The sequence below is a fragment of the Heterodontus francisci genome, chromosome 3, assembly GCF_036365525.1.
Source record: "Heterodontus francisci isolate sHetFra1 chromosome 3, sHetFra1.hap1, whole genome shotgun sequence".
NCBI lineage: Eukaryota > Metazoa > Chordata > Chondrichthyes > Heterodontiformes > Heterodontidae > Heterodontus > Heterodontus francisci.
The window spans coordinates 27,706,549-27,723,706 of record NC_090373.1 but is presented as its reverse complement, the minus strand read 5'-3'; the positions used below and the strand labels follow the sequence as shown (position 1 = coordinate 27,723,706).

At 48.7% G+C, this 17,158-nt stretch overlaps 1 protein-coding gene across 3 annotated transcripts in view; it reads left to right on the top strand.

Annotated features, from left to right (window-relative positions):
- Window positions 1–17,158, top strand: part of gnpat (glyceronephosphate O-acyltransferase) — a 52,398-nt gene that overhangs the window by 19,440 nt on the left and 15,800 nt on the right. For all 3 annotated transcript variants that reach the window (XM_068020245.1, XM_068020253.1, XM_068020235.1), the window contains exons 9-10: window positions 3,403–3,626; window positions 10,442–10,687. In XM_068020245.1, coding sequence (XP_067876346.1) covers window positions 3,403–3,626; window positions 10,442–10,687 — 470 coding nt within the window. The remainder of the gene's footprint in view (window positions 1–3,402; window positions 3,627–10,441; window positions 10,688–17,158) is intronic.

The following is a 17,158-nucleotide window of genomic DNA, read 5'->3' as shown; positions in this document are numbered from 1 at the left end:
TCTACCCCCCCGCTCTCTCCGTCTACCCCCCCGCTCTCTCCGTCTACCCCCCCGCTCTCTCCGTCTACCCCCCCGCTCTCTCCGTCTACCCCCCCGCTCTCTCCGTCTACCCCCCCGCTCTCTCCGTCTACCCCCCCGCTCTCTCCGTCTACCCCCCCGCTCTCTCCGTCTACCCCCCCGCTCTCTCCGTCTACCCCCCCGCTCTCTCCGTCTACCCCCCCGCTCTCTCCGTCTACCCCCCCGCTCTCTCCGTCTACCCCCCCGCTCTCTCCGTCTACCCCCCCGCTCTCTCCGTCTACCCCCCCGCTCTCTCCGTCTACCCCCCCGCTCTCTCCGTCTACCCCCCCGCTCTCTCCGTCTACCCCCCCGCTCTCTCCGTCTACCCCCCCGCTCTCTCCGTCTACCCCCCCGCTCTCTCCGTCTACCCCCCCGCTCTCTCCGTCTACCCCCCCGCTCTCTCCGTCTACCCCCCCGCTCTCTCCGTCTACCCCCCCGCTCTCTCCGTCTACCCCCCCGCTCTCTCCGTCTACCCCCCCGCTCTCTCCGTCTACCCCCCCGCTCTCTCCGTCTACCCCCCCGCTCTCTCCGTCTACCCCCCCGCTCTCTCCGTCTACCCCCCCGCTCTCTCCGTCTACCCCCCCGCTCTCTCCGTCTACCCCCCCGCTCTCTCCGTCTACCCCCCCGCTCTCTCCGTCTACCCCCCCGCTCTCTCCGTCTACCCCCCCGCTCTCTCCGTCTACCCCCCCGCTCTCTCCGTCTACCCCCCCGCTCTCTCCGTCTACCCCCCCGCTCTCTCCGTCTACCCCCCCGCTCTCTCCGTCTACCCCCCCGCTCTCTCCGTCTACCCCCCCGCTCTCTCCGTCTACCCCCCCGCTCTCTCCGTCTACCCCCCCGCTCTCTCCGTCTACCCCCCCGCTCTCTCCGTCTACCCCCCCGCTCTCTCCGTCTACCCCCCCGCTCTCTCCGTCTACCCCCCCGCTCTCTCCGTCTACCCCCCCGCTCTCTCCGTCTACCCCCCCCCGCTCTCTCCGTCTACCCCCCCCCGCTCTCTCCGTCTACCCCCCCCCGCTCTCTCCGTCTACCCCCCCCCGCTCTCTCCGTCTACCCCCCCCCGCTCTCTCCGTCTACCCCCCCCCGCTCTCTCCGTCTACCCCCCCCCGCTCTCTCCGTCTACCCCCCCCCCGCTCTCTCCGTCTACCCCCCCCCGCTCTCTCCGTCTACCCCCCCCCGCTCTCTCCGTCTACCCCCCCCCGCTCTCTCCGTCTACCCCCCCCCGCTCTCTCCGTCTACCCCCCCCCGCTCTCTCCGTCTACCCCCCCCCGCTCTCTCCGTCTACCCCCCCCCGCTCTCTCCGTCTACCCCCCCCCGCTCTCTCCGTCTACCCCCCCCGCTCTCTCCGTCTACCCCCCCCCGCTCTCTCCGTCTACCCCCCCCCCCCCGCTCTCTCCGTCTACCCCCCCCCCCCCGCTCTCTCCGTCTACCCCCCCCCGCTCTCTCCGTCTACCCCCCCCGCTCTCTCTCCCTCTACCCCCCCCGCTCTCTCTCCCTCTACCCCCCCCGCTCTCTCTCCCTCTACCCCCCCGCTCTCTCTCCCTCTACCCCCCCGCTCTCTCTCCCTCTACCCCCCCGCTCTCTCTCCCTCTACCCCCCCGCTCTCTCTCCCTCTACCCCCCCGCTCTCTCTCCCTCTACCCCCCCGCTCTCTCTCCCTCTACCCCCCCGCTCTCTCTCCCTCTACCCCCCCGCTCTCTCTCCCTCTACCCCCCCGCTCTCTCTCCCTCTACCCCCCCGCTCTCTCTCCCTCTACCCCCCCGCTCTCTCTCCCTCTACCCCCCCGCTCTCTCTCCCTCTACCCCCCCGCTCTCTCTCCCTCTACCCCCCCGCTCTCTCTCCCTCTACCCCCCCGCTCTCTCTCCCTCTACCCCCCCGCTCTCTCTCCCTCTACCCCCCCGCTCTCTCTCCCTCTACCCCCCCGCTCTCTCTCCCTCTACCCCCCCGCTCTCTCTCCCTCTACCCCCCCGCTCTCTCTCCCTCTACCCCCCCGCTCTCTCTCCCTCTACCCCCCCGCTCTCTCTCCCTCTACCCCCCCGCTCTCTCTCCCTCTACCCCCCCGCTCTCTCTCCCTCTACCCCCCCGCTCTCTCTCCCTCTACCCCCCCGCTCTCTCTCCCTCTACCCCCCCGCTCTCTCTCCCTCTACCCCCCCGCTCTCTCTCCCTCTACCCCCCCGCTCTCTCTCCCTCTACCCCCCCCGCTCTCTCTCCCTCTACCCCCCCCGCTCTCTCTCCCTCTACCCCCCCGCTCTCTCTCCCTCTACCCCCCCGCTCTCTCTCCCTCTACCCCCCCCCGCTCTCTCCCTCTACCCCCCCCCGCTCTCTCCCTCTACCCCCCCCCGCTCTCTCCCTCTACCCCCCCCCGCTCTCGCTCTCCCTCTACCCCCCCGCTCTCCCTCTCCCTCTACGCTCTCCCTCTCCCTCTACCCCCCCCGCTCTCGCTCTCCCTCTACCCCCCCGCTCTCGCTCTCCCTCTACCCCCCCGCTCTCGCTCTCCCTCTACCCCCCCGCTCTCGCTCTCCCTCTACCCCCCCGCTCTCGCTCTCCCTCTACCCCCCCGCTCTCGCTCTCCCTCTACCCCCCCGCTCTCGCTCTCCCTCTACCCCCCCGCTCTCGCTCTCCCTCTACCCCCCCGCTCTCGCTCTCCCTCTACCCCCCCGCTCTCTCTCTCCCTCTACCCCCCCGCTCTCGCTCTCCCTCTACCCCCCCGCTCTCGCTCTCCCTCTACCCTCCCCCCCACCCCTACAAGGGTCCCATTCTGTCCCCCCCCCCCCACCGCCCCGCCTTTTCTGTCTGTCTCTCAATTGCAAACAGCATGACATCACAGCAGATGCTTGGTCAGTTTTTTTAAATAGATCACAAGTCAGTTTCACAGCTGACAGCCGCTGCCATCAGGAACAGCGCTTTCCCAACTTCACACAGATTCGGGGGTTTCCGGTGGGCTGCTTGAAAAAAGGTCAGAACCTGCCAGAAAACTCTGAATCTATGTGAAGTTAGGAAACCGCTGTTCCCGATGTCAGCAGCTGACAGCTGTGAAACTGAATTGCAATCTTTTTAGAAGCCAGTCTGCAACAAGAAGCCAATAGAAAATTTCCCATCTCCAGTCACGGACCCCCGGCGAGGATGGGAATGGCCCCGGTACAGTTTACACCCGCAGGCCGGATGGAAACCTTTGGCAGGCCAGATCCTGGCCCACGGGCAGTTTTGTTGGACAACCCTGTGTTAGAGGAAGGAAATTAGAAGAGTGTTTTCATGAGGAGGGTGAATTGACAATCAGAAGTTTGGTGCCATCACACTATGTAACACAATCAAGCAAAACTTTTTACTGTGTGGTAATTTTGACATTTTTCAGACATATTCCTCGGAAACCATCTGGAGATGTGTACAGGTTTCTCGATGCTGTAGGCCATAGAATGGTGATTTTGCAGCAGAAAAATATGGTCATTAGTCCCTGGGCACTGATGGCTTCAGTGATTATCCAGAACCTGCCCAGCCTGCCTCTGTCAGATCTCACCAGGCAAACACTGTGGCTCAAAGTGATTGCGGAAGCTTTTGGTGCTTTTATTGACTGGCCCGGTAAGTGATATAAGTTTGCTTTAGAAATATCTTTTCTGGTGACACCCTAAAGTTCTAGCTATTTCTGACCTCCACCTGTTTCACCAGGTGTCACAACTGCTTTACTGGTCTTGTATTTTCTCCGCACGGAGAATATTTTGCTTCTCAAAATCTTGTTAATGATTGTAAAGGAATCATTTTCCAAGTCCATTTCCAACAAACATGATTAGCTTTTGAGTTAGATTTTAATCATCCAGTTTCGTCCCTTTGCTCCATCCAAGGTAATGGCTGTTGTCAGCAGCCTTCTAGTATTTCACCTAAGTCACCATTCTTTATGCGTTCGTCAGGAAAGTGACTATTCGACCATATATTGTGCCATGACCAAGCCCTGGTCCTGTCACCACTGACATCGACACATGCACTTTCCAGTATGAGAAACTGATGGTGATCAGGAGCTGAAACGATGGCTGGCTACCTCTGCTAACCCTCCTGCAAAAGACTGCTCCAACCTCTCCCTCTCATAAGGATATTAGAAATAGAAGCAGGAGCAGGCCATTTGGCACCTCGAGCCTGCTGTGCCATTTAATAAGATCATGGCTGATCTGACTGTGGCCTTAACTCCACTTTCCTATCTGCCCCCGTAACCCTAGACGCCCTTGTAGATCAAAAATCTGTCTAACTCAGCCTTGAATATATTCAATGACCCGGCCTTCAATACTCTCAGAAGAGAATTCCAAAGATTACCAACTCTCTGAGAGAAGGAATTCCTCCTTATCTCCATCTTAAATGGGAGACCCCTTATTTTGAAACTATGCCTCAGTTCTAGATTCCCCCTCACCTCTCTTTGAGTTGCCCTGAGATGTTTCCCTAGATTAAAGACATCATACAAGTGCAAGTTACTGTTGGTGAGAAGTGCACAAAACATGAAAACAGCTTAAGCTTCAAATGGAATTAAACCAATGACCCATCAAAAATTACATCCCACCAAAACATAATCTCAGGCTCGTAATGATACAGCTTGTGATGTTATTGTTAAATGATTTCAATTGCATCTATAGGCAAAGCGGTTCAGGGTTTACGTTTGAAGCTGAGGTTTTGCTGTATTGCTTAATTTGGCTTTGACTTTTCCTGAAAAATATCCAAAGTTCTGCCATCAGTTGGAATGTTGTACAGGATTGGCCAAAGTACGGCTCTCTGTTCACGTCAGAAGTACCAGGGCACAAGGCGATATGTTACCAACTAATTTACTTAGCTACATCCAATGCAAATAAAAACATTACCTTGGACCGGAGCGGCGGCAATCGGCAGGCGGACCTGGGAGGAGCGGATCCGGAGTGGGACCTATATAAGAAAGAGCGGGGCTTGAGGCCTACATCTATCTTGGACCTGAGCAGCGGCAGTCGGCAGGCTCTCTAGCTGCGTCTCTGCACGCTGAGTTTCAAAGGAGGGAAAAAAAGACTTAGTGACATCATGGGAAATCTGTCAGCTGATTTTTAGTGTCTGTAAATAGCTTTAAAAAATCGGGGAAAGTTTTTTTTTAAAAAAACCTCAATCTGCCTTATAAGTGATAAGGGTAGTACTACTAAGTGTGTTATTAGTGTAATTTATTAATAATTGCTAGTAATTATTACTCTTTCTATATAGTAAGTAGTGGTTTTTAGGGAATCAAAGTCCCTAGTGTAAATAATCTCAAATTTTTGAGTAATTTAAGGGAGTAAATTAAGGATAAGTCACGACAGGGCAGCTCAACAGCGTGGAGTGCTCCTCCTGTGCAATGTGGGAAGTCAGGGACACTTCCTGTGTCCAGGGCAACGTGGGCAGGAAGTGTCTCCAGCTGCAGCTACTCGAAATCTGCGTTTCGGATCTGGATCAGCGGCTGGGAACACTGTGGAGCAACCGCGAGGCTGAGATCATCGTGGCTAGCACGTACAGCTAGGTGGTCACACTGCAGGTAAAGACTGCTCAGGCAGAAAGGGAATGGGTGACCGCCAGGCAGAGTAGAAGAACTAGGCAGGTAGTGCAGGAGTCCCCTGGGTTCATCTCCCTCTCTAACAAATTTTCCACTTTGGTTACTGTTGGGGGAGATAGCTTCTTAGGGGAATGCAGCACGAGCCAAGTCTGTGGCACCATGGGTGGCTCTGCAGCACAGGAGGGGTGGAGAAAGTGGGAGAGCTATAGTGATAGGGGATTCTATCGTAAGGGGCGCAGATAGGCGTCTCTGTGGCCACAAACGTGACTCCAGGATGGTATGTTGCCTCCCTGGTGCTCGGGTCAAGGATGTCACGGAGTGGCTGCAGGACATTCTGAAGGGGGATGGTGAACAATCAGAGGTTGTGGTTTACATTGGTACCAATGACATAGGTAGGAAGAGAGATAAGGTCCTGCAACACGAATTTAGTGAGCTAGGTAGCAGATTAAAAAGCAGGACCTCAAAGGTTGTAATCTCTGGATTATTCCCAGTGCTAGTGAGTATAGGAATAGCAGGATAGAGCAGATGAATGTGTGGCTGAAGACATGGTGCAGAAGGGAGGGCTTTAGTTTCCTGCATCATTGGATCTGTTTCTGGCAAAAGTAGGAGCTGTACAAGTTGGACGGGTTGCACCTGAACCGGAACGGGACCAACATAATTGCTGGGAGGTTTGCTTGTGCTGTTGCGGGAGGTTTATATTAATTTGGCAGGGGGGTGGGATACAGAGTAGGGGGTGATGCATAGCCAAATAAAGAAGAGAAATTTAAGTCAGTCTAGAAGGCGGAACAAATATAGGCACAAGCGAATAATACAAGGCTGGATTGCATCTATTTTAATGCAAGGAGTCTTACAAGTAAGGCAGATGAATTGAGGGTACTGATTAACACATGGGAATATGATATTATTGCTATCACAGAGACATGGTTGAGGGAAGGGCTGGCCTGGCAGCTCCGTATTACAGGGTATAGAATCTTCAGGCATGATGGAGGGTGGGGGGTGTAAAAGAGGAGGTGGCATTGCACTATTGATCAAGGAGTCAATTACTGCAGTAAGGAGGGATAATGTCTTCGAAGGTTCCTCAAATGAGGCCATATGGATCGAACTTTAAAACAAAAAGGGAACAATCACTTGGCTGGGAGTGAACTACAGGCCTCCAAACAGTCGGAGAGATAGAGGAGCAGATATGTAGGCAAATCTCATGAGAGGCGTAAAACTAATAGGGTGGTAATAGTAGGGAATTTCAGCTTCCCCAATATTAACTGGAATAGGCTTAAGGGAGCCGAATTCTTAAAGTGCATCCAGGGGAGCTTTTTGAGCCAGCATGTAGAAAATTCTACAAGAGAAGGGGCAGTACTGGACCTAATCCTAGGAATGAAGCTGGACAAGTGGTAGAAGTGTCAGTGGGGGAGCATTTCGGGGACAGTGACCATAACTCTAAGATTTAAGGTAGTTATGGAAAAGGACAAAGATGGACTGGAAATAAAAGTAATGAATTGGGGGAAAGCCAATTTCAATATGATAAAAGAGGATCTGGCCAAAGTGGACTGGAAGCAGCTACTTGTAGGAAAGTCTACATCAGACCAATGGGAGTCATTCAAAAAGGAAATAGTGAGAGTTCAGGGCCAACATGTTCCCGTAAAGGTGAAGGGAAGGACCGACAAGTCCTGGGAACCCTGGATGTTAAGGGATATAGAGGATTGGATAAGGAAAAAAAGGGAGGCTTATGGCAGATTCAGTGTGCTGAAAACAGCGAGGCCCTAGAGGAGTATAGAAAGTGTAGCGGGGTACTTAAAAAAATAATAATTAGGAGAGCGAAGAGGGGACATGAAGAAACACTGGCGGGCAAGATAAAGGAAAATCCCAAGGCATTTTATGTATATTAAAGGCAAGAGGATAACCAGGGAAAGAGTATGGCCCATTAGGGACCAAAGTGGCAATCTGTGTGTGGAGCCGGAGGACCTCGGTGAGGTTTTAAATGATTACTTTTCATCTGTGTTCACTATGAAGAAGGACGATGTAGGTGTAGAGATCAGGGAGGGGCCTTGTGATATACTTGAACAAATTAGCATTGAAAGGGAGGACGTATTAGCGGGCTTAAAAGTGGATAAATTGTATCCCAGGTTGTTATGTGCAGCAAGGGAGGAGATAGCAGGGGCTCTGACACAAATTTTCAAATCCTGTCTGGCCACAGGAGAGGTGCCAGAGGACTGGAGGACAGCGAATGTACCATTATTCAGGAAGGGTAGTTGGGATAAACCAGGTAATTACAGGCCAGTGAGTCTAACATCAGTGGTAGGGAAAATATTGGAAAAAATTCTGAAGGACAGGATTAATGGAGAGGCAGGGATTAATCAAGGATACTCAACATGGCTTTGTCGGGGGGGCGATCATGTTTAACAAACTTGATTGAATTTTTCGAGGAGGTGAATAGATGTGTAGACGAGGGTAAAGCAGTTGATGTAGCCTACATGGACTCCAGTAAGGCTTTTGGTAAGGTCCTGCATGGGAGATTGGTTAAGAAGGTGAGAGCCCATGGGATCCAGGGCAATTTGGCAAATTGGATCCAAAATTGGCTTAGTGACAAGAGACAGAGAGTAATGGGCGCGGGTTGTTTTTGCAATTGGAAGGCTGTGACCAGTGGTATACCGCAGGGATCGCTGCTGGGACCCTTGCTGTTTGTAGTGTACCTTAATGATTTAGACTTGAATATAGGAGGAATGATCAGTAAGTTTGCAGATGACATGAAAATTGATGGTGTCGTAAATAGTGAGGAGGAAAGTCTTAGATCACAGAACGATATAGATGGGCTGGTAAGATGGGCAGAGCAGTGGCAAATGGAATTTAATCCTGAGAAGTGTGAGGTGATGCATTTTGGGAGGACTAACAAGGCAAGGGAATGTACAATGGATGGTAGGACCCTAGGAAGTACAGAGGTCAGAGGGATGTTGGTGTACTTGTCCATAGATCACTGAAGGTGGTTAGGAAGGCATATGGGATACTTGCCTTTATTAGCCGAGACACAGAATATAAGAACAGGGAGGTTATGATGGAGCTGTATAAAACGCTAGTTAGGCCACAGCTAGAGTTTTGTGTGCATTCTGGTCACCACACTATAGGAAGGATGTGATTGCACTGGAGAGGGTGCAGAGGAGATTCACTAGGATGTTGCCTGGGCTGGAGCATTTCAGCTATGAAGAGAGACTGGATAGGCTAGGGTTGTTTTCCTTGTAGCAGAGAAGGCTGAGGGGGGACCTGATTGAGGTATACAAATTATGAGGGGCATAGATAGGGTAAATAGGGAGAAACTTTTTCCCTTAGCGGAGGTGTCAATAACCAGGGGGTGTAGATTTAAGGTAAGGGACAGGAGATTTAGAGGGGATTTGAGGAAAAAAAATGTTCACCCCGAGGGTGGTTGGAATCTGGAACACGCTGCCTGAAGGGGTGGTAGAGACAGGAACCCTCACAACATTTAAGAAATATTTAGATGAACACTTGAACCGCCATAGCATACAAGGCCACGGGCCAAGTACTGGAAAATGGGATTAGAATAGATAGGTGCTTGATGGCCGGCCTGGACATGATGGGCCGAAGGGCCTCTTTCTGTGCTGTATAACTCTATGACTCTATTATCAATGTAATTATAACAAACAGTGCAAATACTTTATTTCAGAGATAGCATGAGCATGATGGTCATACTAGACATTGAGCATTGCAGTACTATGGTTGACAAAGGTAGCCTTGCTCAGTTTGTTCAGTAATATGCGTAGCAATTGTATGCTTACTGTTCAAATCTAGTGGTTTCTATTAGCATAAAGATATACAACTTCAAATCAAGAAGCAGCTTAACTACTATATTGAAACAGTCATGCTATTTCCTCACTGGTTTCTCTAGGTATGTCTTCAGTGAGTTATCGGAAGTTTTCTTCCCTGGTCTTTCAGTTATTTATGCCTTATGCTATAAATACCACTGCATTGTGCACACCCAGCTACTGACCACAGAAAAGCTGGCACAGTCTAAAAACAGCTGATCACTTTTTTTTAAAATGAGTACAATTGAAAAATAGTCCTGAATACAGGCTTACCAAGGCCACTGCTTCAAGGCAACTGAATAAATTTAATTCCTTCATAACATTTTGGGGTTCAAGATTTTTTTATTGGTGATTTTGGTATTGCATGCTGTAATTCAGTTTTCCTGTGACAACTGGAAACTCAAAGATGACAAAAATAAGTAATAGGAAATCAATGGAACATGACATTTTCATAACTTTAGCTGTGGTCATACCCAGTATTCTACTATTGTGGGGATGGATGGAATCTGAAGTACACGAGTGAATTTTTTTTTATAGTGATGAAAAGTTAAAGAATTAAGCTTTTCAGTCTTTATATTTTATCATTTCTTGTTCAAAACTGTCTATAAGTAGCTGCTCAGCATGTCTGGCAGCATCTGTGGAGGAAGAAACAGAGTTAAGGTTTCAGGTCTGTGACCTTTCATTAGAGCTGGTGAAAGGTCACAGACCTGAGAAGTTAACTCTGTTTCTCTCTCCACAGATGTTGCCAGACCTGCTGAGTATTTCCAGCATTTTCTGTTTTTATTTCAGATTTCTAATATCTACAGTATTTTACTTCTCTGGAAGGAGCTGCCTGTGGTAGGCTGGTCGTCTTTTACCTAGGAAATCAATGTTTTCAAGCAAAAGCAAAGTTATAGCCCAGGTCATGAAGCCAGTAATACTATTGAGAAATGAAAACTAATGTTCATTTGTTTATATAATTATTGATGTATACTGAATGCCATTTTAGCATGTCTCAGGTTTTTTTCCTGTTCTACATGTTTACAGTGAACTAAATTTCACTGATCCCTGTGTTCCAGGAAATGTAACATCTGACAAAGTGATTCGCTCCAGTCTTGCCCTACGCCACAACATAGTGAAGACAGTCAAAGACCAGGTTGTGCTTTGCCAAGAGGAAACACCAACTGAATTCACAGTTGAAAATATTTTCAAGTACACAGTCTCAGTGCTGATGTGTGCGTCCTATAGAAATCAGATACTGCATGTTTTTGTGCGCCCTGCCTTGGTGGCAATTGCATTTCAAAATACACACAGTTGCAGGAGAGGTAAATATATAATATTTTTTAAATATTCATGATCTCATATCTCAGACTGGGGGGCACAGTGGGTTATCCTTTCACCTTTGGAATCTAGATTTAAATCCACATCAGACAGATGGGATGAAGGCTCCCTCTATCTGTTGGGTGCGAGGATCATAAGTGAAATAAATTTAAGCCGTGTTTCTATTGTGGGCCCACAGCACAAAGCTCACAATAGTAGCATTGAATTCCAAGATGAGTAGTTTAGTTTAGAGATACAGCACTGAAACAGGCCCTTCGGCCCACCGAGTCTGTGCCGACCATCAACCACCCATTTATACTAATCCTACACTAATCCCATATTCCTACCACATCCCCACCTGTCCCTATATATTTCCCTACCACCTACCTATACTAGGGGCAATTTGTAATGGCCAATTAACCTATCAACCTGCAAGTCTTTGGCGTGTGGGAGGAAACCGGAGCACCCGGAGGAAACCCACGCAGACACAGGGAGAACTTGCAAACTCCGCACAGGCAGTACCCAGAATCGAACCCGGGTCCCTGGAGCTGTGAGGCTGCGGTGCTAACCACTGCGCCACTGTGCCGCCGTAGTGGAGAGCTTGGGGAAATCTTGTACTATGGTAGGAGGTTGGGTAAAGGCTTGAGTGATGAATGTGTATTCCACACACACACAATCAAATATTTGTTCACAGATTTGAATACTTTTAGAAAACATTTCCCAGGACTTGAAAACCGTGGAACTCCTCTCCATCCTTGGATGTTCCTCCCTGCTGCAATTTTCAGGCTTTTAAAACCCAAGCTCTGTGTCATCTAATAACTATTTCCTAATTTATTTCACTAGTTTTGGTGGTACTTTAACATTGGTGGTACTCTTCTTTGGCACTTGACTCTTGGTCCCAGCTTTCAAGATGATTCCTAGTGGTCAGCTTTGTAAGGAGCTTCTTACTATCCACATCAATCCTTGACCATCTATTCCCCTTTCTCTCCCAGTCTCCTCTCTTTTTAAATCCCCCGACTCTAATAGTGGGTACATTTTAGCCCTAACTACAAGTTAATTGCTAGTTTAAAGCGCCACTGCCCATCCCCAACCATACCCACACTCTGCCTTCCTCAGTGAACACTAGGTCTTTTGTCAGATTTGGCTTCCAAATTCCTGGACTTCTCTGGACATCAAGACCACATTTCTGCACTGGATTACACCAGACGACACAATAAGACTTGGCTGCTACGTCTCTGATGCTGAAGTAAATTTGATCATCTTACATTCTCCAGACTTTCTGCAATATTGAAGTCTCGGTATCTGACATAAGCATCCTTGTTTGGCCTTATCCCTGCTCTGCTCCTTGACCTCCAAGGGGCTCTTGATTTGGGAGTCCCACTCATTTGTGGGAATATACTGAACCCTCACTATCTGCTCCTTCAATGACTCCCACTGCTCTGACACTGAGTTACCTTCAGGTAGTCTACTTTTGCTAAATCACATCTCAGCTTAGTAAAGTTAGCCTTTCCCCAATCGATAGACTCCCAGTCTATCTTTTTCCTTTTTCATAACTACATTAAATCTAAATGAATTATGATACACTACCACCAAAATTGATGCCCCTTCTACCTTCCCAGTTTCATTCCCTAAAACTAAGTCCAGAGTTGCCCCTTTTCTCGTTGGGCTTGCTATTTGGCTAAAAATTTCCCCCAGAATGCATTTTAAGAATTCTGTTCCTCTATAGCATTTAAACTGATTTTATCCCAGTTAATATTAGAGAAATTGAAATCCCTCAACACTACTGCACTATTGTTTTTGCAGAAATTTGCTTACGTATTTGCTCTTCCATCTCCCTCTGATTGTTTGGGGGTCTATAGTTTCATTCCCAGCAGTGTGATTGTTCCTTTTTTGTTCTTCAGCTCAACATATGTTACCTCATTTGATGATCCCTCCAGCATATCATCCCTCTTCACACCTGTGATTGTTCCTTAACCAATGTTGCAACGACCCTCTTTTTTTATCCCCCTCTCTATCCAGTCTGAAAACCCTGTAACCAGGAATGTTGAGCTACCATTCATGCCCTTCTTTAAGCCATGTTTCAGTAGTGGGAATGACATCATATTTCCAAGCCTTATTCACTATTTTCTACCCTTCTGTCTTCCATTCTTGCTTACTAATTTTCTGTCTTCCATTTCTAGCTTTGCTCCTCTCTCTTTTAAATCTGCACTCAGGTTCCCACCCCCCTGCCAACCCAAATTCACGCCCATCTTTCCTAGGATTCCATGTTTGAGTTCCTCCAATCAGGTTTCCGCTCCTGCCATAGTACCAAAACTACACTGATCAAAGTCACAAATAACATAGTGTGTGACTGACGAAAGTAAATTACCCCCCTCAACCTTCTCAACCTGTTTGCAGCTTTGATATAGTTCACCACACCATCCTCCTAAAATGCCTCTCCTCCATTGCCCTGCTGGGTTGGAGTTTTTTTGTTGTTTGTTTCATGGGATTTGGGTGTCGCTGGCAAGGCCAGCATTTGTTGCCTATCCCTAATTGCCCTTGACAATGTGGTGGTGAGCTGCTGCCTTTGAACTGTTGCAGTCCATCTGGTGCAGGTACACCCACAGTCCTGTTAGGAAGGGAGTTCCAGGATTTTGACCCAACGACAGTGAAGGAACTGCAGTATATTTCCAAGTCAGGTTAGTGTGTGGCTTGGAGGAAACTTGGTAGTGTTCCCATGCATCTGCTGCCTTTGTCCTTCTGGGTGGTAGAGGTCGTGGGTTTGGAAGGTGTTGTTGAAGGAGGTGTGGTGAGTTGCTGCAGTGCATCTTGTATATGGTACACACTGCTGCCACTGTGCGTCGGTGGTGGAGGAAGTGGAATGTTTAAGGTAATCGATGGGCTGCTTTTTCCTGGATGGTGTTGAGCTTCCTGAGTGTAGTTGGAGGCGGGAGTCCGTCGCTGTAGAATTTCCAGCCTCTGACCTGCTTCTGCAACCACAGTATTTATATGACTGCTCCAGTTCAGTTTCTGGTCAATGGTAACTCAGGATGTTGATAGGGGACTCAGCGATGGTAATGCCATTGAATGTCAAGGGAGGATGGTTAGATTTTCTCTTATTGGAGATAGTCATTGCCTGGCACTTGTGTGGTTCAACTGTTACTTGCCACTTATCAGCCCAAGCCTGAATGTTGTTCAGGCCTTGCTGCAAGTGGACACAGACTGCTTCAGTATCTGAGGAGTTGCGAATGATGCTGAACATTGTAAAATCATCAGCGAGCATCCCCACTTCTGGGCTTATAATGGAGGGAAAGTCATTTATGAAGCAGCTGAAGTTGGTTGGGCCTAGGACACTACCCTGAGGAACTCCTTCAGCAATGGCCTGAGGCTGAGATGATTGGCCTTCAGTAACCACAACCATCTTCCTTTGTGCTTGGTATGACTCCAATCAGTCGAGCATTTTCCCAGATTCCCATTGACTTCAATTTATTTAGGGCCCCTTGTTACCACACTTGGTCAAATGCTGCCTTGATATCCAGGGTAATCAACCTCACCTCTTGAGTTTAGTTCTTTAGTCCATGTTTGGACCAAGGCCTAGCCAGCGACGCCCACATCCCATGAATGAATAAAAAAAAGCCGACTGGCCCTGGCAGAACCCAAACTGAGCATCAGTGAGTAGGTTGTTGCTATTTAAGGGGCGCTTGATAGCACTGTTAACAATAGCTTCCATCACTTTGCTGATGATCGAGAGTAGACTCATGGGGCGGTAATTGACCGGATTGGATTTGTCCTGCTTTTGTGGAGAGGATATACCTGGGCAATTTGCCACATTGTTGGGTAGATGCCGGTGTTGTAGCTGTACTGGAACAGCTTGGTTAGGGATGCCGCTAGTTCTGCAGCACAAGTCTTCAGTACTACATGTTGTCAGGGCCCATAGTCTTTGCAGTATCCATTGCCTTCAGCTGTTTCTTCATATCATGTAGAGTGATTGAAATGGCTGAAGATTGGCATCTGATGCTGGGGACCTCAGGAGGAGGCTGCGATGGATCATCCGCATGGCACGTCTGGCTGAAGATGGTCGCAAATGCTTCAGCCTTTCTTTTGCACTGATGTGCTGGGCTCCTCCATCATTGAGGATGGGCATATTTTTGGAGTCATCTCCTCCAATTAGTTGTTTAATTGTCCACCACTATTCACTACTGGATGTGGCAGGACTACAGAGCTTTGATCTGATCTGTTGATTGTGAGATCGCTTAGCTCTGGCTATTGCTTGCTGTTTGGCATGCATGTAATCCTGTGTTGTATTTTCACCAGGTTGACACCTCATTTTTAGGTATGCCTGGAGCTGCTCTTGACATGCTCTCCTGCACTCTTTATTGAGCCAGAATTGATCCCTTGCTTGATGGTAATGGTAGAGTGAGGGATATGCCAGGTCATGAGATTACAGATTGTGATTGAATACAGTTCTGCTGATGATGATGGCGCACAGCATTTCATGGATGCCCTGTTTTGAGCTGCCAGATCTGTTCTGAATCCATCCCATTTAGCACAGTGGTCTTGCCACACAACACAATGATGAGTATCCTCAGCGTGAAGACAGAACTTTGTTTTCAGAAGGATTTTGTGATGGTCACTCCTACCAATACTGTCTCAAACAGATGCGTCTGCAACAGGTAAATTGGTGAGGACGAAGTCGAGTAGGTTTTTTTCTCTTGGTTTGCTCACCACCTGCCGCAGGCCCAGTCTGGCAGTTATGTTTTTCAGGACTCGGCCTGCTCAGTCAGTAGTGGTGCTATCGAGCCACTCTTGGTGACGGACATTGAAGTCCCCCACCCAGACTACATTCTGTACCCTTGCCACCATTAGTGCTTCTTCGAAGTGGTGTTCAACATGGAGAAGTACTGATTCATCAGCTGAGGGGGGACAGTAGGTGGTAATCAACATGTTTCCTCAACATGGAGAAGTACTGATTCATCAGCTGAGGGGGGGCAGTAGGTGGTAATCAGCATGTTTCCTTCCCCATGTTTAACTGGATGCCATGAGACTTTGTAGAGTCCGGAACATCGGAAATAGGAGCGGGGTAGGCCATTCAGCCCCTCAAGCCTGTTCCATCATTCAACTAGTTCTTGGCTGATCGTCTACTTTCATGCCATTTCCCCATATCCCTTGATGCTTTTAATATCTAAAAATCTATCGATCTCTGTCTTGAACATTCTCAATGACTGAGCCTTCATTGCCCTCTGAGTTAGAGAATTCCAAAGATTCAGAACCTTCTGAGTGAAGAAATTCCTCCTCATCTCAGTCCCAAATGGCCTACCCCTTATTCTCATACTGTGTTTCCTAGTTCTGGACACACACCCCACAGCCAGGGGAAGCATCCATCCTGCATCTACTCTGTTGAGCCCTGCAAGAATTTTGTATGTTTCAATGAGACCACCTCTCATCCTTCTAAACTCTAGAGAATACAGGCCCAGCCTCCTCAATCTCTCCTCATGGACAGTCCTGCCATCCCAGGAATCAGTCTGGTGAACCTTCATTGCACTCCCTCTATGGCAAGTATATCCTTCCTTAGGTAAGGAGACCAAAACTGTAAACAATATTTCAGGTGCAGTCTCACCGAGGCTCTGTACAATTGCAACAAGAAATCTTTATCCTATACTCAAATCCTCTTGCAATAAAGGCCAACATGACATTTGCCTTCCCAATTGCTTGCTGCACCTGCATGTTAGCTTTCAGTGACTTGTGAACAAGGACACCCAGGTCCCTTTGGATATCAACACTTCCCAATGTCTCACCGTTTAAGAAATACTTTGTATTTCTGTTTTTCCTACCAAATTGGATAACTTCACATTTTTCCACATTATATTCCATCTGCCATGTTCTTGCCCACTCACTTAGCCTGTCTAAATCCTCTTGAAGCCTCTTTGCATCTTCCTCACAATTCATATTCCCACTTAGTTTTGTTGTCATCGGCAAACTTGGAAATATTACATTTGGTCCCCACATCCAGATCATTGACAGATTGTGAATAGCTGGGGCCCAAGCACTGATCCTTGCTGTAGCCCACTAGTAACAGCCTGCCAACCTGAGAATGACTGTTTTCTGTCCATTAACCAATTCTCAATCCATGCCAGTATATTACCCCCAATCCCATGTGCTCTAATTTTATTTACTAGCCTGTTGTGTGTGACCTTATCAAAAGCCTCCTGAAAGTCCAAATACACCAGATCCACCGTTTCTCCCTTATCTACTCTGCTAGTTACATCCTCAAAAAAACTCCAACTGGTTTGTCAAACATGATTCCCCTTTCATTAATCCATGTTGAGTCTGCGCAATCCTACGATTATTTTCTAAGTGTCCAGTTATTACATCCTTTAGAATAGATTCTAGCATTTTCCCTACTGCCGATGTCAGACTAACAGGTCTGTAGTTCCCTGTTTTCTCTCTCTGCTTTCTTAAATAGTGGGGTTACATTTGCTACCTGCCAGTCTGCAGGA